We start from the raw sequence: 26,980 nt of genomic DNA on the forward strand, positions 1-26,980 counted from the left end.
ATCAGTGGCTAGAAAGTGCATATAAAATACAGACTGGTGTTGGCGCAGTGGAATACCTGTCTAAGTAAGCCAGGGCTCCGTAAAGATTTTAGTCCTGGTGACCAACTTCTTGTTCCTGTACAGCCACCACTGCTGGTTGGTTGTCGGTTCGTGAGCTCTGTTTGCCTCGCGACTGGAGGTGCTGTGTCTCCATGACTGCCTGCCGTGTGTCAGTTAGTCAGCTGGTGGGCTGGCACCAAATCGACATCACTGACATCTGGGCCCCCCACGACCGCCCTGACTGGACCGGCCCACCTTGTGTGAGTGGGTGCAGCGGGAGTGGCGGGCCACAGAGGCAGCTAGGGCACCATAGAAGCCCCACCCCTTGTACCCACGGTAGTTAAGCCAATGTTTGCATGCATGTTAGCAAACAGTGGTGTCCTTTTCAGGATCAATGGGAAGGGGTTATAGGCAAGGACAATGTGAACAAATGCTGCAGGTGTACGTCAGGGTCCAGTCTTCAACCCGTGCAACGCAGAGTATCCCAGCTATTATGTAATATAATGCCCCCAAAATCATAGACATGCACTAAATAAATGGAGAACATAAAAACCTAAAGTATTGTACTTCGTCACTTAGCAGGTAAACCAGTTACAGCAAGTTGGTTCCTAACAACTCTCTAATCTTGACTTTCTCTATACAATCTGCTACTCATGGCAAACTTGTCCTATGTGTTAAGAATAGTTTTGAGCAGTTGCAGACCACATAAAGGATGGCATTCTGTGAAGCAGCTCAGTATTGTGTGTTCCTTCCAGAATTTGGAAGAATTGAGAGGTGCAATCAGACCTTCTGCTTACAACAGCCAGCAACATGTACTGCAGAGAGACTTCCCTCGCTGGTGTGCCTGTCTGACATGGCAGTGCTATATAGCCATGGCCAAAAGTTTTGAGAATGACAGAAGTATTGATTTTCACAAAGTTTGCTTCTTCAGTGTTTTTAGACCTTTTTGTCAGATGTTACTATGGTATACTGAAGTAAAATTACAAGCATTTCATAAGTATCAAAGGCTTTTATTGACAATTACATTAAGTTTATGCAAAAAGTCAATATTTGCATGGTTGACCCTTCTTTTTCAACACATCTGCAATTTGCCCTGGCATGCTGTCAATCAACTTCTGGGCCACATACTGACTGATGGCCGCCCATTCTTGTCTTATCAATGCTTGGAGTTTGTCAGAATTTGTGCGTTTTTGTTGTCCACCCGCTTCTTGAGGATTGACCACAAGTTCTCAATGAGATTAAGGTCTGGGGAGTTTCCTGGCCATGGACCCAAAATTTTGATGTTTTGTTCCCCGAGCCACTTAGTTATCACTTTTGCCTTATGGCAAGGTGCTTCATCGTGCTGGAAAAGGCATTGTTCATCACCAAACTGTTCTTGAATGGTTGGGAGAAGTTGCTCATGGAGGATGTTTCGGTGCCATTCTTTATTCATGGCTGTGTTCTTAGGCAAAATTGTGAGTGAGCCCACTCCCTTGGTTGAGAAGCAACCCAACACATGAATGGTCTCAGGATGCTTTACTGTTGGCATGACACAGGACAAAGACTTTTGGAGGATGGCCAAAGAAGGGCAGCAAAGAAGCCACTTGTCTCCAGGAAAAACATCAGGGACAGACTGATTTTCTTCAAAGGTAAAGGGATTGGACTGCTGAGGACTGGGGTAATTTATTTTCTCTGATGAATCCCCTTTCAGATTGTTTGGAGCATCTAGAAAAACGCTTGTCCGGAGAAGGAAAGGTGAGCGCTACCATCAGTCCTGTGTCATGCCAACAGTAACGCATCCTGAGACTATTCATGTGTGGGGTTGCTTCTCAGCCAAGGGAGTGGGCTCACTCACAATTTTGCCTAAGAACACAGCCATGAATAAAGAATGGTACCAAAACATCCTCCAGAGCAACGTCTCCCAACCATCCAAGAACAGTTTGGTGATGAACAGTGCCTTTTCCAGCATGATGGAACACATTACCATAAGGCAAAAGTGACAACTAAGTGGCTCGAGGAACAAAACTTTGAAATTTTGGGTCCATGGCCAGGAAACTTCCCAGACCTTAATCCCATTGAGAATTTGTAGTCAATCCTCAATTGGCGGGTGGACAAATAAAAACCCACAAATTCTGACAAACTCCAAGCATTCATTAGGCAAGAATGGGCGACCATCAGTCAGTATGTGGCCCAGACGTTGATTGACAGCATGCCAGGGCGAATTGCAGAGGTCTTGAAAAAGAAGGGTCAACACTGCAAATATTGACTCTTCGCATATACTTAATAATGTAATTGTCAATAAAAGCCTTTGACACTTATGAAATACTTGTAATTTTACTTCAGTATACCATAGTAACATCTGACAAAAAGGACTAAAAACACTGAAGCAGCAAACTTTGTGAAAACCAATACTTGTGTCATTCTCAAAACCTTTGGCAGTGGCTGTACATTCTTACCAAACCCAGACTGTCAGCTGTTTTCCAACTCGCATGTAACATGGTGTTACCTAGGGATGGCTGTCGATGATTCGAAATCATCGATGGCTAAGAGCCAATAGTTCTTAGCCATCGATGAACAATTGGGATGATTTAGTTTTTTTTCCGGACTGGACAGAGCTTAGCCCTGCCCCCAACACCGCTAAGCACAACCCCTATATTTCAATTGGCCTGTGGCCCGCCATTTTCCCCCCACAGCGGTGACCATCGAGGGGTGTAAACCATTGATGGTTTGTGTACCATCGATGGACACCCCACCAATGGCAATCCCTAGTGTCACCTATTTATCATCATCGCTACCGTTCAGCATGCAGCCATCACTGTGTAACACCAGTACTGATGTGGCAGAGACAGGAGCCTATGACCAGATCCGCATGCTACGCTGCCCTGCCCATATACTGTTAAGGTTAAATCCCAACACTCTGTGCCAACAGCACTTTAACAGCCCCTGGAAAATAGGCGTCAGCATACATGGTGCAGGTCCACAGTTGGGGGTGTGCGGGGGAAACAAACAGGGTAACAGGCAAACCCAGCTTCCTGTATTCTAACCAGAGAGTAAAGAAGGCGGTACAAGAAAAACCTTCTCCAATGATGTGATGGGGCGTTCCATTGAGGGAAGGGCTAGGCGCCCTGCTTTAAAAGCCTATCGTGAACACTACATTGAAAGGGTAAATTTACAGACTGGTATGGGGAGGGACAACCTTTATCATGCAGGACCATAAATTGGAATTCAGAGGCACAGGCTTGCCTATGTGAGGACACTGATTTACGTACATGGGCATAGACTGGCTGTAGTGTGACACTGACCCCCTCTTTTTTCTTACAGACCTCTGTTAAAAAAACCAAAAACAAAACCTGGAATAATATTGCCTTCACATTCATTATACAGCACATTTTTAGGAAGTCACATCTTTTTTCTACTTCAGGGTCCATAGGGTATCCACAGGATGACGTCAGGCATCGGGCACCATAGAGTTAAGTTTTCAGTCCTCCCAGGATGCACTAGGGTCCCCCTCCTATACCCCGCCCCCGAGCTAAGGCATCTCAGTTTAGTTTGGTGCCCGGCCGGAGTCGGGTGCACCTGTTGGAGTGGGGGCTAAGAAGAGCCCCTGAAGTTTTCTTCAAGCAGCTGTGGCTGCACATCTGGAAGTACAGCATGGACAGTCAGTCCTGACGTCCATGCTGTCTTCCCTACACCCCCGCCGGTACTGATCCGGGGATGCTGGTAGGCATCTGGGGTCACAGCTAGCGGTGACCCCAGATGTTCAGGACCATGGCCGGAATCAAGGGGGACAGCAAGGTAAGCAGCGGTGGGTCCCCGCTGTTACATGGTCCAGAGTCCCCAGGCAGGGGGCTCCCTGGGGACTGGATGCAGCGTGGAGCCAGGTATATAACCTGTGCTTTCACTACCCCCCTGGGACAGCGGACCGCAGCAGAGCGGTAGCGCTGCGGCATCCCGGGGGTTAAATGCATGCCAGGGGAGCGCGCCTTCCCTGTCTCACAGCCGGCGCCTCCCCCGCTGCACACAGTCCTCTCTGCACACACCGACTGGCCCTGTGGCAGCGCTCCTCCCCCAGGCCAGCCTCCTCTAAGCTCCTCGGCGGCCATCTTCACAACCGCATGGTGAACGCTGCTGGAAGCCTGGAATCAGAGGCATCGTGGTCTGGGTCCCCCCGCATACCTCTCCTCCGATTTGGTACAGGTCTGTGTATGCAGCGCTGTGTCCTACCAGACTCTGTGTCTGGGTAGGTGAGTGATCAGCGCTGGTTAGTGCAGGAATTGATTTTTCTTTGCATTGTATGTGACTGTGCTAGCGCTGCTGCCTGTACTTTACTTCTATTACTGTCAGCCTTATTACTGTCCCTGTCTTTCTGCTAAAGCCCTCGTGGTGCGGTGCTGCAGGGTGGTCTCTCACTATACGAACAAGTATTGTTGAGAGGGGTCACATATTTACCATTATGTCTGAGAGTGATTTCCCTGTACAGCTTCGGTGTACTACGTGCAAGGCACCTATAGCGGAGGGGGAGGGTAGCGCGGAAGGGCTATGCCATCCGTGTTATTTATTGGCGCGACCTATTACGGTCACAGCATCGGTACAGGAGCCGCCCTGGGCTTGTTTCGCCAAGGCACTTACAACCCTCGTGGGCCAGTTAGCTCCGCAGCCTCCATTCACTCAGATGGGATTGTCCCAGCAGTCAGTGGTGTCGTCACCCATGCAGGGTTTCCCGAGACAATTAATGGTACCCCACGGTCTCCCTATTTCCCCTCCTCAGGTCTCTCATGAGCCTGCGTGGGTTAATTCGTTAACAAGCTCTGTACAGCAGTTGTCAGACGTGTTGCAGGGGGAGTCTGTGAAGCGGCTGGTGGCTTCTCAGTCCGCTCCTTATGAGGATGACGACGGGACGTCCGATGATGGGGAGATTCTGGATCTTTCTGACCAGGAACTTCCCCGTCCTAAAGAGTCGGACGCTAAGTCTAAGGTGTATATACCTGGCCTTATTCGTGCAGTCCGGACTGCTTTAGTTATTGAGGATGAGGAACCTCCGGTATCTAAGTCCAAATACGCCTTTTTCAAAGAGGTTAAAGGAGATTCCACAGTGTTTCCTCTTTCGGGACAATTAGTTGACCACCTAGAGGAAGCGTGGAAACAGCCAGGCAAAATATATCAGCCTCAAAGGCGTTTAGCAGTGGCGTATCTGTTTGCGGACAATTATTTTGCTAAGTGGGAATCACCTCCACAGGTGGATTCTCATGTGACACGCCTTGTCCGTAGTGCCACGTTACCCATGCCATCCATGTCCTCCCTTAAGGATGCTACGGACCGCGAGGTAGAGATCTGCCTGAAGTCCGTCTATTCCATTGCAGGGGGGGCAGCACGGCTAGCTATGGCCATTTGCTGGGTCGCCAGAGCTATGGAACGCTGGGCTGATACGTTGCAGGCGTCCTTCGATCCCGACTGTTCGGCTGAGCAGGCGGAGTTGATAGGCAATCTCCGGGATTCGGCCACTTATATCAACGAAGCGGCCTTAGATATTAGTACCCTGGCGTCTCGAATTTCTTCGGCAGCGGTGGCTGCTCGTCGCACTTTGTGGTTGCGATCCTGGAAGGCGGATGCTGATTCCAAAAAGGGTTTGGAGGCATTGCCTTTTAACGGAGAGGTTCTCTTCGGTCCGGACCTGGACAAGATTATAGCCACGTTGGCGGCAGCTAAATCAGCATGTCTCCTGTCGGCTGCTGTTCCTTCTGGTTCAGGTACATCGTCCTTTCGGGCTTACAGGGCCCAGGGTAGGCCTAAAGCACAGTCTTTTCCCCGTCAGGCTGGCCCCCAAAAAATGGGCCAAGCCCCGGAAGCAGGCCTGGAGTACCAGACGTCCGGTCCCTAAGCCAGATGACAAGCCTGCGGCCTGACGTTCCGGGCCTCCCTTTGGGGGATCCCAAAGTGGGAGGCCGCCTGCTGCAGTTCGCCCGGTGTTGGTCGGTCACCACGACAGACATTTGGGTTCTCGAGGTGGTCTCACACGGGTATGCCCTCTCCTTCCGGCACAGACCCCCGGCTCGATTCTTCACCACGGGTCTACCATTAGACCGGAACAAAGCCACGGAGCTGCGGAAGGTTTTGCACACTATGCTCCAGGCTGGAGTTATAGTGCCTGTTCCATTCTCCCAGAGGGGCCAGGGTTTCTATTCCAATCTCTTTTTGGTGCAGAGACCCAATGGGTCGTTTCGTCCGATTCTCAACCTCAAAGCTCTCAACAAATCTTTGTGGGTACCGAAGTTTCGGATGGAGACCCTACGGTCCATCATTCTGGCGCTAGAACCTGGGGACTACATGGTATCATTGGACATACAGGACGCTTACCTGCATGTCCCTATTCTTTTGTGCCATCAGCAGTTCCTTAGGTTTGCAATCCGCAGCGACCACTTCCAGTTCCGGGCGTTACCTTTTGGCCTGGCGACAGCACCACGTGTTTTCACCAAGGTGATGGCGGTCATGGCGGCTTCCCTGCGGCTGCAGGGGGTCCGCGTGTTGCCGTACTTGGACGACCTTCTATTAGTGGCAGGATCTCCGGAGCTCCTTCTGCGCCACTTGGACCTGACCATTGCGCTACTGCAACGGCACGGCTGGTTAATAAACTGGCAGAAGTCCACCCTGGTACCGTCTCGGCGGATTCTGCACCTCAGAGCCTTATTGGACTCGGGACAGCAAAGGATCTTTGTGACGGGGGAAAAGATCTCTGCCTTACAGTCGAGGGTGCGCAGTTGTCTGCAGAGCCGCCGGGTGTCTCTACACTCGGCGATGAGGTTACTGGGCTCCATGGTGTCGGTATTCGACATGGTGGAATATGCCCAGTTTCACTCCAGACCTCTGCAGCACCTGATCCTGTCCAAGTGGAATGGACTGCCTCAGTCTCTAAAATCCCAGACGATAGTGCTCACTCCGGAGGTTCGCCTGTCCCTTGCCTGGTGGTTACAGACGACCCATCTCAACAAGGGTCGTCCGTTCTGGGTGGCGAATTGGGTCCTGTTGACGACGGACGCCAGTCTTCGGGGCTGGGGAGCAGTTTCGGGTCCACACTTGTTCCAGAGCAGGTGGACTCCGGCAGAAGCAGAGCTTCCAATAAACATCTTGGAACTCCGAGCGGTGTTCAACGTTCTCCAGCAGGCACGTCGGGTTCTCCAAGGTCACCGAGTGCAGGTCCAGTCGGACAACGCTACCAACGTGGCCTACATAAACCGGCAAGGAGGAACCCGAAGTCGGGGGGCTCTCGTGGAGGTGTCTCGGATCCTGGTATGGGCGGTGCGCAATCTTACGGCCATATCAGCTGTCTTCATCCCGGGAGTGCTAAACTGGGAGGCGGACTTTCTAAGTCGCCAGGACGTTCATCCGGGAGAATGGTCCCTGCACCCGGATGTTTTTCAACTGCTGGTGGACAGGTGGGGTCTTCCAGAGATCGACCTCATGGCGTCCCGGCACAACAACAAGTTGCCGGTGTACGGGTCTCGCACAAGAGACGAAGAGGCGTCTCTGGTGGATGCTCTGTCTGTCCAGTGGACGTTCCGGTTTGCTTATCTCTTTCCGCCGGTTTCCCTTCTTTCACGGGTAATCCGGAAGTTCAAACAGGAAGGATGGATGCTCCTGTTGATAGCTCCCGCATGGCCCAGACGGCACTGGTTCTCAGACCTTCAGGGTCTGTCCGTGGACAGTCCTCAGCGGTTGCCGCTACGTCCCGACCTTCTGTTACAGGGTCCTTGTCTTCACCCGGACCTGACTCGGCTGTCTTTGACGGCGTGGCTGTTGAGACAGCCATGTTAAGGTCCAGGGGGTTTTCCAGCTCTGTAGTGCGTACCATGCTCAGAGCTCGGAAGCCGTCTTCCGCGAGAATATACCATCGCGTGTGGCATACGTTCTTCCAGTGGTGTCGGCCGAGAGGTTATGCACCGCGGGAGTTTCGTCTGTCTCGGATTCTCTCCTTCCTGCAAGCGGGACTAGACCATGGGCTTCGCCTTGCTTCTTTGAAGGTGCAGGTTTCGGCCCTGTCTGTCTGGTTCCATCGTAGGATTGCTACAATCCCGGATGTGTGCACCTTTATGCAAGGTGTTCTACGCATTCAGCCACCCTTTGTTCCACCTGTGGCGCCTTGGGATTTGGCTGTGTAGTGTTCCCTCTAGCTCCGGGACCGAGAAGGGGGCGTGGTTATCGAAAGGGGGCGTGTCTATAAGACGCGTCCCCTTTTCGTCACTCTTGGGGGCGTGCCCGGCACTTACGGACACGCCGGGCAGCCCCCAAGCCCTGCAGACAGGGAGAATAGATGCCGGGCGCATGTGCACCGCACATTTCTTCACCCGCGGGACATTGCGAACCGCGGGTGAAGACGGTTCCCGCAGGCTGTTAGGGCAGGGCGCTTTTTGCCCTCCTTCTGGAGGGCAGGGCGCTTTTTGCCTTCCAGAAAGAGGACAGGCGCTGCGCCCCGCTAAAACAGCCTAGCGGGAACGCTAGCTGTGGTCCTGAGGGCTCTCCAGGGACCGCCATTTGAACCACTCAGTGGATCTTAAATGGCTAACAGCTAAGACTGTTTTCCTTCTGGCCATAGCTTCGGCCAGACGTGTTTCTGATTTAGGGGCTCTTTCTTGTAGACCCCCTTTCTTGATTTTTCATGGCAACAGGGCAGTGCTACGCACTCGTCCTGAGTTTCTTCCCAAAGTTGTTTCCCAGTTTCATATTAACGAGGAAATAGTTGTTCCGGCCTTTAACTCACCTGGCCTTTCAGTGGGTGAGGCCACTTTGGATGTTGTGCGGGCCTTAAGGACTTATGTTGACCACACTTATTCGTCGGACGCCTTGTTTGTCCTCTATGGCTTCCGTAAAAAGGGTTGGCCTGCTTCAAAGCAAACTTTGGATCCGTATGGCTATTTCTGAAGCTTATCTTCATGAAGGTCTGCCGGTTCCTCCTTCTGTGAAGGCTCATTCCACTAGGTCTGTGGGTCCTTCGTGGGCAGCTCGACGTGGTGCCTCTGCAGTCCAAATCTGCAAGGCTGCTACGTGGTCCTCTGTCCATACCTTCGTGAGGTATTACAGGTTTGACACCTTCGCCTCTCAGGATGCTTCCTTCGGGCGGCGGATTCTCCTTTCAGCACAGGAGCGTCCCCACCCTTAAAGGATACTGCTTTGGGACATCCCCAAGGTATCCTGTGGATACCCTATGGACCCTGAAGTAGAAAATATGAGATATGGTAAGAACTTACCTTTGTTATCTCTATTTCTACGAAGTCCATAGGGTTCCACAGGACTCCCGCCCTGTCGCACCTGTGCTGCAGATGGGCTTTACTCTGGTCACCGGTTTTTCCGTCTCCCTCTGGTGAGAATGTGATTCTTGCGTGTGTGTGTGTGTGTGTGTGTGTCCAGATCTTTCTTCTCTCTCTTCCTTCTCCTCCTTCGGCCTATGGCTTGGTAACTAAATGAGATGCCTTGGCTCAGGGGCGGGTATAGGAGGGGGACCCTAGTGCATCCTGGGAGGACTGAAAACTTAACTCTATGGTGCCCGATGTCTGACGTCATCACCTATACCCCAAGGTATCCTGTGGAACCCTATGGACTTCGTAGAAATAGAGATAACAAAGGTAAGTTCTTACCATATCTCATATTATTTATAGTGATCCTGTGACACTTTCAAATGACAAATTAAGAATTGGTGCAAAAAAATCCAGGAATAACCTGTGTAAGACACAATTAGTATCTGCAAATTAAATGATAAATATAATGCACTTTTATTGTGGAGAGGACATCAGTGTTTTGGTGGACTGAATAACTGCTATTTTATGTACATTACAGATTGTTGGAGATGTGTAAATCTCCTGGGATTCTTTCCTGCTGTGTGACACACCGCATGGAATCTGCTCAGAAAAGAATGTTAAGATGCCCACACACATAGCGATATTTTATCCGATCTGACCAATTCCGACACACGACAGATCGTGTAAAATATGGGCAAATCCTGAGTAAATCGTGAGTCCCCACTCACAATCACGTTGCGATGCGCGTGCCTGCTGGTCGCACATCGCATCGTCAGATCTGCCATGCAGTAGGGCAGATCTGACAATCTAGGACACGATGCACTGTAAAAAGTTTGGATGCAGGAGAGATCGTATGAAGATAGGACACCAAATTGTGTGCAGAGCTGCTGGGGAGAGTTTCAAGGGAAATCGTACACATCGGCTGATCGTGTGCACATCGCTATGTGTGTGGGCACCTTTTACTGTGATGCTGCTTTTCCTTTCTGAACAGGAGGAGCACGGCCCAGTGGCGAGGCAAGTCTATTATTGCTGAAGTGTAGGGAGAGGGGTGGAATTGATGTAGTGTAGGGGCAATGGTTGTATTGCTGTAGTGTGAAGGGCTTGAATGGTGTACCTAACAGGGATGTGGACAGCATTGCCACTTTGTTTGAAATAGAAGTACCGTATATACTCGAGTATAAGTCGACCCGAATATAAGCCGAGGTACCTAATTTTACCACCAAAAACTGGGAAAACTTATTGACTCGAGTATAAGCCTAGGGTGGGAAATGCAGCAGCTACTGGCAGTAATGCCCCCCCCCCTGGTAGTGCCCCCAGTAGTAATATCCCCCCCTGGTAGTGCCCCCAGTAGTAATATCCCCCCCTGGTAGTGCCCCCAGTAGTAATATCCCCCCCTGATAGTGCCCCCAGTAGTAGCCCCCCCCCCCCCCCCCCCCCACCAGTAGAGAGAGATGTACCGGTAATAAAAAAACACTTACCTGAAACCCCGCTCCTGGTCCCGACGCTGCTACTGGCTCCTTCGGCCGCTTTGCATTATGGGAGAGAAGTCATGACATCATGACGTCTCTCCTATTACCCACTGCGGGAGCCGGAAGATGGCTCCCGCAGTGGGAGCAGCAGCAGCCGATGAGAGTCTGACAGACTCTAATCGGCTGCTAATTACAACAAATGCACAGCTGCCCCGCCAGCGGCTGTGTGTTTGGCACTGTGTAGTGCTGACTGAACTCCGTCCAGTCTGCACCGCGGCCCGCATGGTACGCAGCTGAGTGAGGCGCCCTCCAATATGTGGCACCCTACTCAGCTGCGTAACGGGAGAACCGGCCCTGGTCCTGGAGCATCACTCGAGTATTAGCAGACGGGGGGCTTTTTCAGTACAAAAAATGTGCTGAAAAACTCGGCTTATTCTCGAGTATATACGGTAGATGGTGAATGACCTAAGACAGTCTAAAGCAATAGGCACATCTCTTGCTTGCTGATTCCTACATCTGACTGCATGGCAGCACTCACACCAGCTAACCACCACCTGATGAATAGACCAGCCTACTGACAATTTGATCATACCTATCACAAGAGGCCACTTTTATGGACTACTACAAGGATCACCGTTCTTTTGCATGTGTTTTTTGTTTAAATATAGATTTGCTACTGCACTCTATTCTAATGTTATTTCAATATCTAAAACCACAATATCTTGTCTTCTGTCTCAGATCATTCACAATGAGTGAATTCCGAATACATCATGATGTAAATGAGCTCATCAGTCTGCTCCGTGTGCATGGAACTGAGGGAGCTGAGCTTTACACAGATCTCTTGCAGAAGAATCGCACCCCATATGTCACCACCAGTGTGTCTGCACACAGTGCCAAGGTAAAGCACCTTTCTGTTCTCATTCCTACCCTAAAAATATGCTGGGGGGCATATTTGAAATTGTTCTTCATTTCCTACACGATAACCAGTCAGATTCTATCTGCCTTTTTCAAATGAAAAAATTAAATATCTCATTGGTCGCTATGGATAACACTACCGTTACCTGCATAACCATTTTAAATGTAACCCCACTATATTATACTGTACTTTCTATAGCTTGTGCACAAATATCTAGATATAGGGGGGTATCCAATTAGCCCTGAACATTCGGGCGCTAATGGATAACCGCGATTGTCGGAAAATGTGGCTTTTTCGCAGATTATCCCCATTTTTAAAAAATGGGCCGTATTCAATTAGCCGCGATAAGTCAGTTTCTGTGGAAAAGTATCGCGAGTGACATCATTTCGCCTAGCGAAAAGTTTAATCCGTATTCATTTCTAATGCGTTTTTCTCACCTGTGCGGAAACTAAATGCAATGGGATCCGCGAAAAAGTTTAGTCTATGAATAGGTGGCGAAAAAAAGTGCAGAGTTGGGGTTTTGGGGTGCAAAGCAGCGGGAACCCCCCTGCATCCTTGGGACAGTCCCCCAAAGGTAAACTGCGTTAAAAAAAAGTTTGCAGGTGCTTGCGGCAGGTGGATTTTTTACGATTTTGAAAACTTCACTTTAGCAAATTATGTTTTCGCCATTTAGGTGGTGAAAAACGGCACTTATCATAGGTTATTTTTCAGGTCACATCAAGTGCAGGCGTCGGGATATATAATATCTCTGTACATAGAAATTTACTCCTTGGCACTGTGTATGAACTATGGAGAATTTTTTTATATTTTTTTCTGAATTTTTGTCTGTCTGCTCCGGGATCACACAAAAACTACAGGATGAATTTGGATTACGTTTTCAATATTGTATAGCTTAGTCACCTAGAAAGAAACTGAGGTATGTATGATCTCAATGTGACATCAGGGAGAGGAGCATTAAAGGAAAAACCAGATGTTTGACAAAATGACTAGATGTATATAAATTAGGGGTGAGCGGGTTCGAATTTCTGAAATCCGAACCCCCCCCCCCGAGCCCCCCCGATCCGAGGCAGGCTCGACTTTTCCCGCCTGACTCTGATCTGAAATCGAGGCAAAACGTCATCATCCCGCCTTCCGGGTCTCGCGGGTTTTGGATCCTATATAAGGTACCTGCGTTGGCGCCATTTTCTCACTCTGCTCTGGACAGTGAAGAGGGAGGATGGGAGTTAGGGCTGGCTGTGTAGTGTAGTGCAGTGTAGTGTTGTGCTGTGCTGCTGTTGTCCATAGGGGCTGGCTGGACTGTGTTGTGCAGTCAGTTGTCCATAGGGGCTGTGTCCACTCCAAAGTCCTGTGCAGTGTCCCAGTCCTAAAGGGTTGCTGTAGTGTTGTCCAGGGGGTGCTCTGTCCATCAGGGGTGCTCCCCCCAAGTGCAAAAAAAAGAAATATTTTTTCTGTGTTTGTGAATTGTGTGCACAGTAGCCACACGTGCATCAACAAAGTAGTGCCAAGCATGCGCCTGTTTCATAAGTAAAGGGCCGGCTGGCTTGACCGTTAAAGGGTGCTGTAACCCCCAAAGCGCACTCCAAACCAAATAACAAAATATTTTCTGTGTTTGTGAATTGTGTGCACTGTGGCTGCACGTGCATCAACAAAGGAGCAGCGCCAAGCGTGCGCCTGTGTCCCATAAGTAAAGAGCTGGCTGGCTCATTTCTTAAAGGGTGGTGTAACCCACAAAGTGCACTAGTCTCCAACAAAAATAAAAATAAAAATTTCTGTGTTTGTGTGCGCCTTAGCCGCACGTATATATCAATATAACATAAATGGAGGACCAAACTTTCTCCAATAAAAATAAAATAGGGAAAGATCAAGAACCACTTTCTCCTAGTGCTGAAGCTGCTGCCACTAGTCATGACATAGATGATAACATGCCATCAACGTCGTCTGCCAAGGCCGATGCCCAATGTCCTAGTAGAAGCCACATACAATCCCAAATGACAAAGTTCAGGAAAATGACCTTAAAAAAAAAACATTTAAATCATCTGAAGAGAAACGTAAACTTGCCAATATGCCATTTATGACACGGAGTGGCAAGGAACGGTTAAGGTCTTTCCCTATGTTCATGACTAGTGGTTCAGCTTCACATGACGATGGAAGCCCTCCTCCCACTAAAAAAATCAAACGAGTTAAGCTGGCAAAAGCACAGCGAAGAACTGTGCGTTCTAAGAAGATATCACAAATCCCCAAGGAGAGTCCAAGTGTGGTGGCGGTTGCGATGCCTGACCTTCCCAGCACTGGACAGGAAGAGGTGGCTCTTTCCACCATTTGCACGCCCTCTGCAAGTGCTGAAAGGAGCACCCACAGTCCACTTGCTGATATGCAAATTGAAGATGTCACTGTTGAAGTACAACAGGATGAGGATACTGGTGTAGCTGGCACTGAGGAGGAAGTTGGCGAGGAGGATTCTGATGGTGATGTGGTTTGTTTAAATCAGGCTCCGGGGGAGACAGTTGTTGTCCGTGGGATAAAAAAGCCCATCACGGTCATGCCTGGGCAGAAGACCAAACATTCCACCTCTTTGGTCTGGCAATATTTCTATCCAAATCCGGACAACAACTGTCTTGCCATATGTACCATATGTAAAGGTGAAATAAGTAGGGGTAGGGACGTTAACCACCTAGGAACATCCTCCCTTATACGGCACCTGCAGCGCGTTCATAAAATGTTACTGTCAAGTTCAGAAACTTTGGCTAAGACCGTAAGCAGTCCAGGGACACCTAAATCCCGTTGTCCTGTTGTATCCAAGCGCCTGCAAACCACACCGTCAACTCCCTCCTCGTCAATTTCCTCCTTAGTCAGGATCGGAAGTAGTCCTGCAGGCCATGTCTCTGGCATGACTGACTCTCCTTTCCGGGATTCCTCCGGAGGATCCTGCATTGCTACGCCTACTGCTGCCGCTGCTGCTGTTGCTGCTGCTGGGAGTCGTTCATCATCCCAGAGAGGAAGTAGGAACACCACTACTTTTACTAAACAATTGACCCTCCAACAGTCCTTAGCGAGGAGGATGAAGTACGACAGCAGTCATCCTGAAGCAAAACGTATAACTGAGGCCTTGACTGCTATGTTGGTGTTAGACGTGCGTCCGGTATCCGCCATTAGTGCAGTGGGATTTAGACAATTGATGGAGGTAGTGTGTCCCCGGTTCCAAATCCCGTCTAGATTCCACTTCACTAGGCAGGCGATACCGAGACTGTACAGAAACGTCAGAAAAAGTGTCCTCAGTGTCCTGAAAAAATGCGGTTGTACCCAATGTCCACTTAAAAACGGACATGTGGACAAGTGGAACAGGGCAGACTAAGGACTATATGACTGTGACAGCCCACTGGGTAGATGTATCACCTTACGCAGCAACAACAGCAGCGTCACCAGTAGCAGCATCTCAGAAACGCCAGCTTGTTCCAAGGCAGCTGTGTATCACCGGTTTCAGAAAGAGGCACACCGCCGACAACCTCTTAGAGAAACTGAGGGAAATCATCGCCCAGTGGCTTACCCCACTTAGACTCTCGTGGGGATTTGTGATATCTGACAACGCCACCAATATTGTGCGGGCATTACATTTGGGCAAATTCCAGCACGTCCCATGTTTTGCTCACACAATAAACTTGGTGGTGCAGAATTTTCTGAAAAGCGACAGGGGCGTGCAGGAGACGCTTTGGGTGGCCCGAAAAATTTCTGGCCACTTTCGCCATTCAGCGACTGCGTGCCGAAGACTGGAGCGCCAGCAAACACTCTTGAACCTGCCCCGCCATCACCTCAAGCAAGAGGTTGTGACGCGGTGGAACTCAACCCTCTATATGCTTCAGAGGATAGAGGAGCAGCAAAAGGCCATTCAAGCCTATACATCCACCTATGACATAGGCAAAGGAGGGGGTATGCACCTGACTCAAGTGCAGTGGAGAATGATTACCGTGTTGTGCAAGGTTCTCCAACCTTTCGAACTTGCCACGCGTGAAGTCAGTTCAGACACTGCCAGCTTGAGTCAGGTCATTCCCCTCATCAGGCTGTTGCTTTTGCAGAAGCAGCTGGAGAAAGTGAAGGAGGAGCTAAGACGGAGCGATTCCGCTCGGCATGTGGGACTTGTGGATGAAGCCCTTCATTCACTTTGCCAGGATTCCAGGGTGGTCAATCTGTTGAAATCAGACCACTACATTTTGGCCACCGTGCTCGATCCTAGGTTTAAAGCCTATGTGGTGTCTCTCTTTCCGGCAGACACAAGCCTGCAGAGGTGCAAAGACCTGCTGGTGAAAACACTCAGCTGAAGCGGAACGTGACACGTCAACAGCTCCTCCGGCTGCCAGGAAAAAACATAGGTATCCTAAGCAACCCGCTGGGCAGGGCAGGCAGGACCAAGTTTGGACATCTGGTCCGGACTGAAGGACCTGGCAACAATTTCTGACATGTCTACTGTCACTGCATATGATACTGTCACCATTGACAGAATGGTGGAGGATTACATCGGTGACAGCATCCAAGTAGGCATGTCAGACAGTCCGTACCTGTACTGGCAGGAAAAAGAGGCAATTTGGAGGCCCCTGTACAAACTGGCTCTATTTTACCTGAGTTGCCCCCCCTCCAGTGTGTACTCCGAAAGAGTGTTTAGTGCAGCCGGGAACCTTGTCAGCGAAAGGCGTAGGAGGCTGCTTCCACAAATTGTGGAGAAGATGATGTTCATAAAAATGAATTACCAACTCTTCCAGGGAGACCAGTCTCCAGAACGTACAGAGGGACCTGTGGTGGTGGATTCCAGCGGGGACGAGTTAATAGTCTGTGAGGATGAGGATGTACACAACACTGAAGAGGGTGAGGAATCGGTGGATAAGGTGGATGAGGACGACATCTTGCCTCCGTAGAGCCAGTTTGTGCAGGGACAGATTAATTGCCAGCTTGTTTTGTCGGGGCCCAAACGAACCAATCATTTCAGCCACAGTCGTGTGGCAGACCCTGGCGCTGAAATGATTGGTTTGTTAAAGTGTGCATGTCCTGTTTATCCAACATAAGGGTGGGTGGGAGGGCCCAAGGACAATTCCATCTTGCACCTCTTTTTTTTCTTTGCATTATGTACTGTTTGGGGCCTAGTTTTTCAAACTGCCATCCTGTCTGCCACTGCAGTGCCACTCCTAGATGGGCCACGTGTTTGTGCCGCCCACACGTGTCGCTTAGCATAGCCTTTTGGACATAAAAACACTATTGTGAGGTGTTCAGAATAGACTGGAAATGAGTGGAAATTAAGGTTATTGAGGTTAATAATAGCATAGGAGCAGAAAAACCAACACATTCTGTGATGTTAGCTGTTTTTATTCTTTTTTTTAAAAAAATACAGATCCAAAACACAAAACCCAGAAGCCAAAACACGGAAGGGTGGTTTTGGCAAAACCAATCCAGATCCAAAACACGAAGAAAGATCCAGATCCAAAACCAAAACACGAAAAGTGGCCGGTGCACACCCCTAATATAAATATAATTTTTTTGGGACAATTTATGAACTATGGCGACAAAAATTTATCGGAATTTGCACAGGCTCCGCAAGTCCATGACCTTGATCGCAAAATACGCGCTATAACGTGTGTTTACATGCTACAGGCACCAAGGGACCCAGTTTTTAAAAATGACCCAGTCCAGCAGGACTCGCTATGTGTGCTGCAGCTGCCGGCCCAGTAAAATCCCTCAGCAACCAATGACTGCGGGCGTTAGCGTCTCCTCAACCAATCTGCGTGACCTCCACCTCCCGGTCACAGGACGGTGCCAGGCTCTCTCTCCTCACGGATCCCTGAGGCGGAGCCGCTATTTTCCTCCAGCAGCTGCCATACCCTGTGCCACATGGGCAGACGATGTGCCCCGTGCCTCCATGCTCAGGTCTGCAGCTAGGTGACGCTGGATTCCCCCCTTCTACTGCCAGGCCCGATCCTTCATTTCAGACGCCAGCCAGGAGCCGCCAGGTCTGGCCAGAGCTTCACTGACTGTAAGGCCACCACCTCAGGGATGGGGAACTTCAGGCCCGGGCGCCGTATAATGCCTGCGGAATCATTTGGTCTGGCCTTTGGAGCTTTTTTCATCTGGCTAGCAGGTTGCCTAGAATGGTATATATGGGAAGGTTTCTGGACTGCACACCCTGAATATATATAATGGAAGGTGCTACCTGATGAGACTAATTGTAGGCACAAAAACAGACAAAAAGTGTTATAATGCGGTGCCCTGAAACAGATCAACAAAGGCAATCCAGGGGGCCCCAGGGCACCGCCATAGTAAGAAACGTACAGTGTGAAAGATAGTTAGGAGCAGCTACTGCTGCATATAAAGAATGAAAAAAAAGTGAGGTACATATATAATAAACAAACAGTGAAGAGTTAAAATGTGTCATAAAAGAAAAATGTGTTATAATGCGGTGCTCTGAAACAGATCAACAAAGGCAATCCAGGGGGCCCCATGCCCCAAAAATGAACCAAAGTTGCACTACAGTATATAAAACTTGTAGGACTTACCTAGAATTGCGCCTAATACCAGTGTGCATATTCATTACAAGACTCCATGCTTTTAATCCAATAAGGTAGGGGTGCTAATCCAGACTGAGGGCGTCTCCTTTCCCTCAGGTGTGCAATAAAGCACATTAAATGGAGTATATGGGAAGGTTTCTGGACTGCACACCCTGAATATATATAATGGGAGGTGCTACCTGATGAGACTAATTGTAGGCACAAAAACAGACAAATCTCAGGTGCACAACTCCAAATTATTAATAATATATAAATGCAATACAATTTTGCAATCAATAGAGGTTTTTAGCATAATCTTGGCCAAGGTTATGGGCCTACCCACCATATCCAGGTAACCTCTGTAGGGTAGGTCTCTAACATACTATGATTCAAATCCAGAGTGCAGGACACCCCAAACTAGCCCAGCTAAGCTGCCCCAGGGCGTTTTATATACTGTAGTGCAACTTTGGTTCATTTTTGGGGCATGGGGCCCCCTGGATTGCCTTTGTTGATCTGTTTCAGGGCACCGCATTATAACACATTTTTCTTTTATGACACATTTTAACCCTTCACTGTTTGTTTATTATATATGTACCTCACTTTTTTTTCATTCTTTATATGCAGCAGTAGCTGCTCCTAACTATCTTTCACACTGCACTTTTCTTACTATGGCGTTGCCCTGGGGCAGCTTAGCTGGGCTAGTTTGGGGTGTCCTGCACTCTGGATTTGAATCATAGTATGTTAGGGACCTACCCTACAGAGGTTACCTGGATATGGTGGGTAGGCCCATAACCTTGGCCAAGATTATGCTAAAAACCTCTATTGATTGCAAAATTGTATTGCATTTATATATTATTAATAATTTGGAGTTGTGTGCCTAGAATGGTGCCCTGCAGCCAGAATCTATGCAGCAGTGTTGCCTGGAGCATCCTTAGGACACTTGAGATGGTCACACCGCTGCCCTTACAGCAGCATCCTTAGGAGGGGGTGTGGCCTGCACCGGGCCCACGAATAGTGTTATAAATTTCAAAATGGCCCTCTGCAGAAAAAAGGTTCCCCACCCCTGCACCAGATCATGGGTCCCTAAGAAAGAGCACCTGGACTGTGAGTAGGCCACATCCTGTGTTGACCCGTGCCCGGTGTTTTACCTGGGGCTGTGTGGTTACCACTGAACTGGTTGTCATTTAGGTTCACATGACATTATTAATGATCTTCTGAACTGGCAACAATTTAGATCTGACATTCAGCTCTATGTTAGAAGTTATTCAGGATAACTGTGTTCAGTAAAACATTTCTTCTTTTTGATGTATAACTTGTTCACCTTGATCCATGCACAACAATGTAATGTGAAAGAAGGATGAAAAGATGCATTGTAATATACTTATCGATACCGAGTGAAAACCTCTGTACGATACCTTCTACACCTTTATACGATCCTGCCTATACCTTCTAAAATTATCGCTATTAGCGTAATGAGTCATACAGTAAATAAATGCCTTCAGACTTTGAATGTGTTTCCAACGCACAAAAGGTTATTATTCAACATAAAAACAGTAGGTTACACGCTGTGATTTAAAGACCATTTAGCGCAAATAAATCATACAGACCCAAGGTACAGTTGTTACATACGCACGTGCTCTGGGACCAGATACCGGCATCAGCAAGAAACCTCTGTCAACAGCATCAGCAAGAAGGCTCCCGATTGGGGTCAGAGAGCGCACATATATACTCTTACAGGGATAAGCAATACAATAGGCAATTTTGGCATGATTCCATTGGTTCTCCATCACAATGCTTCTGTTACAGGACAGTTAACAGGTCAATTCAAATGGACACAGGTCAGCCTCTGACAACCTTTTGTCTCCTTTTTCCCACTGCATGCACATCTAAGCTGCTAATATTACATAGTACATTTTAGTGTTTTAACTCTCTATAGTTCATAAGTTGCAGATGCATGTTGCGATCTTCTCACCGATGACACCGGGAAGCTGTTGAGACAGAGTAGATCAGTACAACACCAAACACTGTCTGCTTATCATGTACTAAACCTTAGATATCAAATAATCGTTATTTCGCAACATTAGTAATAAATGAATAAACCTTGAAGCTATGGAACCTTTTATGTAAGTGTGTAAGTATTAGGGGTTTTGGAAAGGACGCTAGTTAGAGTTCACCATGGTATGTGTTTTGCAGGGTTGATCCCTTTTCTATGTCTTAGTGACTGTCTGCATTTATGTAGTAAGGACTTTTAACTTGGGGCAGTTGCGTACGCATGAAACTAATAAACAGCGTTCGTACGAGGGGTATTATGTGCGTATGGAGTTAACAGCGCAGCTGTGCGTATTTAATGTGTATATGAGATATGCGATCACAAGATGCTAATAATAGCATCGCCATATGTACTTAAGAGTGAATTTCGCTAAAATGGCGCTGGGCGGCCATTCGCAAAATGGCGTCGTGCAGATCTCATTTTTTAACTGATCCTGTCTCAGCCAATTATCCGGCTTCGACATACTGTACCATTGATGGAGCTTGATTTTCTATAAAGTGCAACAACAGTCATTTGTCCATCATCCAAACAGACACAGCCAGATAAAGAACATTAGGCTTATTATATTGTGAACTGAATCATAAACTGCCAAATGGAAAGCTATATAAATCACTGTACACAATAATATTTGTAGACACAGTAGCACCCATTGGGGAATTTCTACTTTGAGAGCAACATATAGGGACATAGGGCCTGATTCAGACCCACTCGCGAGCGGCTGTCCGCTCGCAAGTGGGTCGATGTTATGGACTGAGCATGCGCACGACGGAGGGAGCTCCGTCGTGCGCATGCGCCAGACGCGACGAGCGAAGGAAAGTCCTTCGCTCGTTGTGTCCGATCAAAGGGGGCGTGCTGTCAATGTTGATTGACAGCACGCCCCCTTTGGTGGGAGTGCCGGGGGCGTGCCTCCCTGACGGGGGCGTTCCCACGGGAACGCCTCCCATCAAAAGCCGGCCCACTGACATCACTAGTGATGTCAGTGGGAGTGATTTTGGCTCTGATAGAGCCAAAATCACTCCGGAGCTTGCGGTTGAAAGCCTCAACCGCAGGCTCCGGCTCGCAATTTCGATGGTCCACAGCTATACGAGCGTCCAGGAGGACGCTCCATGAAAATGGAGCCCGGCCCTCATTCAGAGCGTGCGCTCTGCTCAGAGCGTACGGCTCTGAATGAGGGCCATAGTTCTTCAGGGTTCATAGGGCTATACAGGGAGACCTTGGAGTGCAGGTGATGGATCTGGAATCCGCGCACCACGCAGTTAAAAGCTTTCAGCTCCCAGGATGCACTAGGTCCACTCTCTCTACATCCCAAGCCAGAGGCACCTTAGTTTCGTTGGTGCCCGGCTGGAGTCTGGTCACCATTACGCAGGGCTTCTTAGGCAGCCCTTAAGCTTGTTATTTTTATGATTTATTTAGATAGTTTGACTTCTACTAGAGCGGACAGCAGCAGACTGTCCGAGGGACGCCTGCGCTGCTGCTCTGACACCCGTCCGGAGCCGCGACGCCAGTACTGATCTGGGGATCTCGGCTGGCAATCCGAGGGTCGGCGCTAGCCAAGGCCCCCGCGGAGGACCCAGACTTCAGCCGAACATTAGGGTACAGGTAAGGCGGGTCCCCTCGCGGTGACCTGCGCGTTTAGGCAGTCTATACCTCCGGTCTCTGGGGACAGACTGGAGGTCGCTGGGTGTGGACGCAGGCTCCAGCCACCGCGATCCACTAGACCACCAGGGACAAAAGGTGCGGGAACCAGCATCTCATGGGTTAACAACCAGCCAAGGGAGACAGCTTCCCCTTTTTAGCGGCTCCTCCCCGCAGCTCAGGGCGCCTTTCCTCTGAGGCCTGGCTTCCCTGAGCTGTTTTCCTTGGCCACGCCCTCTCTGAGGTCTCTGGCAGCCATTTTTCTTCAAAGTTGCAGTCGCAGCTCTCTCAGGACAGCGCAAGGTCCGGTCCCCCTACATACCTCTCCCTTGGGTTAGTGTATGTAGCGCTATGTCCTACCAGACACTGAGTCTCTGTAGTAGATTGTAGTGCAAATTTGCAGTTTGCATTCTGCATTGTATGTGACATATGCTAGCGCTGCCTGTCTGTCTTTTTTTCCTAAATGTCAGCATATAGCTATACCTTTCCTTTCATCTGCCCTAATTCAGGTGTAGTTAGATTGGTTCCTATACCTCACATATATAAAAAGATCATATTTGTGAGGTCTGTCACATACTGTTGTGTGCTGCACTGTGCCATATTTAGGCAAAGGTTCCTGCAGCTTACCCAGGCATCAGTCAGGAACAGGGTTTTGCTCTAAGACTAGTATTCTATAAACTCGTGATTGCACCATACCCAGTGCCATATTGTGTGTCGGACATGTCTGACAAGGGTAACGAACACACTTCTGCACCCATTCTGCTATCTTGCAGGTTATGTGCTGCAGGTTTAAGTGAGGATTCGGTTTGGGAGGGATTATGACCCTCATTCAGACCTGGTCGCAAGCGCTAAGCGCTTGCAACCGGGTCGATGTTAAGGCCCTACGCACGCGCAGCGTCTGCACTGCGCGTGCGCAAGCCCCAGGAGCGAGAGAGAAACTCTTGCTCAGGAGCTCACTACAAAAGGGGTGGCTGTCGATGTTGATCGACAGCTCGCCCCGTTTTGTAGGCAGGGCGGGGTGGCTACACAAACGGAGGCGTTCCTTAAGGAACGCCTGCCGTTTTATGGGCGGCCGCACTGACACCAGCAGCGATGTCAGTGGGGAGCTTCCGGCTCGATCAGAGCAGGAAGCTCCCTGGGGCTTGCGGTTGCCGAGACCCAACCTTAGGGTCTCGTCGCAAGCCCCGATGGTCGCGATGGTCTTGACCATCGCGACCATCAACCTGGTTGGTCGCTAAAGCTGTGGGTGTCAACCCACAGCTTAGCTAGCGACCAGGAGGCCGCACTAGAAACGTGAAGCGACCGCCCTCATTCAGAGAGAGCGCTCGCTTCTTGCGACCGCCTCTGAATGAGGTCCTGTCTGTGAAGTGTTCTAATCCTCCAATCACTTCATACCCCCCCCCCCCCCTCAACAACGGTACAGGAACCCCCTTTGGCTGCTTTATTTCAGGTCCTGGCCTCCATTGCGGGATGCCTGGCGGTCCCGGCTGTTTTTCCCCAGATAAGGTTACCTTAGCGGACCACTATGCCCTCTCTGGGTCTGTCTCAGATTATGCAGACTGCTCCTGTACCTCAACAGTCTGTCATTCCTTTACAAGGATTACCACAGCCTATGCATCCACCATAGGTAGATGTTTTCTCTACAACAAGAGATGTTTTCTCTAATATAACAACAAGACCTGGTGTAGGGGTGTCCCACACTGCACAGTCACAGGGCTCCCTGTATCTGTTACGACATACGTTTTGCCTGGAGGCTTGATCACGGAGATTAGCTGTATAAAGGGTATGTATGTATATACACACTGCAAAGTAAGAATGCTTTCAAATAATAGATGTAACTTATAGTTTGCATTTTGTTAATTGATTAAAATAAAGTGAATGAACAAAAGAGAAATCTAAATCAAATCAATTTTTGGTGTTACCATCCTTTGCCTTCAAATCAGCATCAACACTTGTACACAGTTTTTGACGGAACTCGTCAGGGAGGTTGTTCCAATCATCTTGGAGAACTAACCACAGATCTTCTGTGTATGTAGGCTTGCTCAAATCCATCTGTCTCTTCATGTAATCCCAGACAAACTCAATGATGTTGCGATCAGGGCTCTGTGCTGGCCATATCATCACTTCCAGGACTCCTTGTTTTTCTTTACGCTGAAGATAGTTCTTAATAACATTGGCTGTATGTTTGGGGTCATTGTCCTGCTGCAGAATAAATTTGGAGCCAATTGGACGCCTCCCTAATGGTATTGCTTGTTGAATAAGTAACTGACTTTATTTCTCAGTGTTGAGGACAACATTAATCCTGACCAAATCCCCAACTCCATTTGCTGAAATGTAGCCTCAAGCTTTCAAGGCACCTCCACCATGTGTCACTGTTTTCTGCAGACACTTATCGTTGTACCGCTCTCCAGAGATTTTACTGGCAAGTAGAAGATTTTTGTACTTGCCAGAAAAATCTCTTTCTCCGATTCCATGGAGGACACTGAGCAACTTCCCATCAATGTTATGTTTTGTGGTTGTGTATTCCTGTTGACTGTTGTGTGTTGCCTGTTGTGATACTGTATGTTGCATCTGTGTGTATGTTGTGTGATGCCTGGGTTTGTGAGTTTCTTTTCTTCTGACCTCTTTCTCTCCTCTTGTGTACAAATGTAACTTTAGCATTTACTATTAACACTGTAAAGTGGCATATGTCTGCTATCATTACGCGTAAGTATACATAATTGTACCGCTGGAGCAAATAATACTGCTTGTGCTGGGTCCATCTTGTGATACAGATCTTTCTTATAAAGTTGAATTGACAGTTAAAAATAAATTCTAATTACCATGATGTTTCTTTAGGTTAAAATTGCAGAGTTTTCTAGAACCCCAGAAGATTTTCTCAAGAAATATGAAGAGTTAAAGTCAAAGAACACACGCAACCTCGACCCACTAGTATACCTGCTCTCCAAGCTCACAGAAGACAAGGAGGTAAGGGAGCACGTGTTAACATTCATTAACAATAAATACTCCAGTGTTCTCCCCAGAAATCTTTGCCAGCCGGGTGGCATTATGAAGTAGCTGGGTGGTGGCAGTGCAGTACCTCGCACTATTGCACTAATAACATCTAAAGACTCCTGCAGGTATTACCCACATGCTGACTGGCCACAGATATAATTGTGTCCTTGCCACGCTCAGGACACTTAAAACTACCTTTTTACCTCTCCAGTGCCTGTCCAGGCTACCGCTGAGGTCCGGTCACGCTGCACATCGCACCCGATGGCTGGTGCTAACTATCCTTGCGTGACTGTCCAGCAGTGCAGACTAAGTAACAATCCTGCACACTCGCTCTCCATCTACCCTCTCAACAATGTTCCTGCCGTCTAAACTGTGCCCTGCCTTTACAGTTAGGTGTGGGATCTTTGATGTGAGGGATCCCGGTGACTGCCTGTCACAGTAACATCAGCGAAGCGCAACTGATCAGAGGCACAATCACAGATTTCCCTCCCATCAGAGATCCCTTTCGCATCTTGAAGAGTCAGACGCTAATCATATAGCACGCCCAGAGTGAGGGATCAGCAGAGCGTAACCAGCATTTGTGACTGACAGAGCTCAGCCGATAACGCTCCATTCCTGGGCTAGCAAGAGGGCACTCTCCATCGTCACATGACTGCAACGCTAGTTAGCTCCCCTAGACTAAGCCCTCGGCAGAGCCTATCTGGTGATGTCAGAGTACCGGGCGGTAAGTAAAAGCGTGAGGGTAGAGCGCCTGTGAAATTGATCCTGTGGAGAACACTGTACTGTAAGTTCTATGCATAATGATTGTTCCCTTTAATAAAGGTCACTGCTTTTACATTTTTGGTGAAACGTTTAAGTGCTTTTCTGCTGGGCCTATTTTGCCTCTTTTTGGGTTGGTCACACTGCAAAATCAAAAATTTTAATTATTTCTCAAAACCGCAAAATTCCAGATTCTTCACCTAGGTTTTCATTATAAAATCTGCTTTTAATAATGGTAATGCATTTTTATTTCATGTTTGATTAAACACATAAAATGTATCAGAATAACATGGTAGCTCAATAAGGCAGGGGTTCCCAACCACACTCCTCAAAGCACACGAACAGTCCAGATTTTAGGATAGCCATACTTGAGCACAGGTGTAATTAGTACCTCAGTTATTTTGATTTAACCATCTGTGCTCAGGCTTAGATATCACTAAAACCTGGACTGTTAGTGTGCCTTGAGGACCGAGGTTGGAAAACACTGCAATAAGGTATGCCAGGGGTAGGCAACCTGTGGCACTCCAGTTGCTGTGGAGCTACACATCCCTGCAATGCCCTAACAGCAAAACTGTGGCAAAGCATGCTGGGATGTGAAGTTCCACGACAATTGGAGTGCCACAGTTTTCCTATCCCCGAGGTATAACATTTTGAAAAGTAGAAGCACCCACTATGGGGACGATTCCATTAACAGCAAGTTGAATATCATCGGGAAGTTGATCCCGGAGCTATTCAATTTACCTAGCAGTTAAAGGTGCATACACGCGAAACAATATATTACAACGATATGAGCAATAACAATATCGTTCCGTGTGTATGCAATGAACGACCAACAATGCGCGCTCCAGCTGGACGATAACGATATCGACCATTGTCCATGCATGCAGGCCAACCTGGACAATATCGTTATCTCTCCATAGGGGTCCGCGATCGTGGGTCATTGGTGGTTTTTTGGTGTGTGGATGAACAATATAATTTTATCCAGCATACCAGGATCTTTAAAGGGAGATCTTTCAGCGATATCGTTATCGCTGACGATTGTTCCATGTGTATCCAGTATTAGTCTCTTAAGTCGGAGAATGCCGGTTCTCGCAACTAGTCGGGTGTCTAATTGCTAAACCGGCATTCTCCGACTAAAGTGCCAACCGCAAGGCTGTAAGCCGGAAAACATTGTCGCGGCCTCCACTTTAGTTAGATTTCTTCTCGCCCTGTCAGGCGGGTATAAGGAGAAATCATTTAGTCGCCCTATCAGCGCGCTGAATTAACTAGCCCCGGGAGCTCCCTCCCAGCGCTATCAACAGCGCTCTGAATTGAATCGCCCCTTATGT

General features: G+C 48.6%; 1 protein-coding gene across 1 annotated transcript in view; it reads left to right on the forward strand.

Moving 5' to 3' along the window:
* The window catches only part of TUBGCP2 (tubulin gamma complex component 2), a 68,064-nt gene that overhangs the window by 1,559 nt on the left and 39,525 nt on the right, over window positions 1-26,980 (forward strand). The window contains exons 2-3 of the mRNA XM_088474976.1: window positions 11,513-11,672; window positions 24,738-24,866. Coding sequence (XP_088331102.1) covers window positions 11,523-11,672; window positions 24,738-24,866 — 279 coding nt within the window. The 5' untranslated portion in view covers window positions 11,513-11,522. The remainder of the gene's footprint in view (window positions 1-11,512; window positions 11,673-24,737; window positions 24,867-26,980) is intronic.

Source organism: Taudactylus pleione, unplaced genomic scaffold (assembly GCF_031769625.1).
Source record: "Taudactylus pleione unplaced genomic scaffold, aTauple2 ptg000157l, whole genome shotgun sequence".
In the NCBI taxonomy this organism is placed as follows: domain Eukaryota; kingdom Metazoa; phylum Chordata; class Amphibia; order Anura; family Myobatrachidae; genus Taudactylus; species Taudactylus pleione.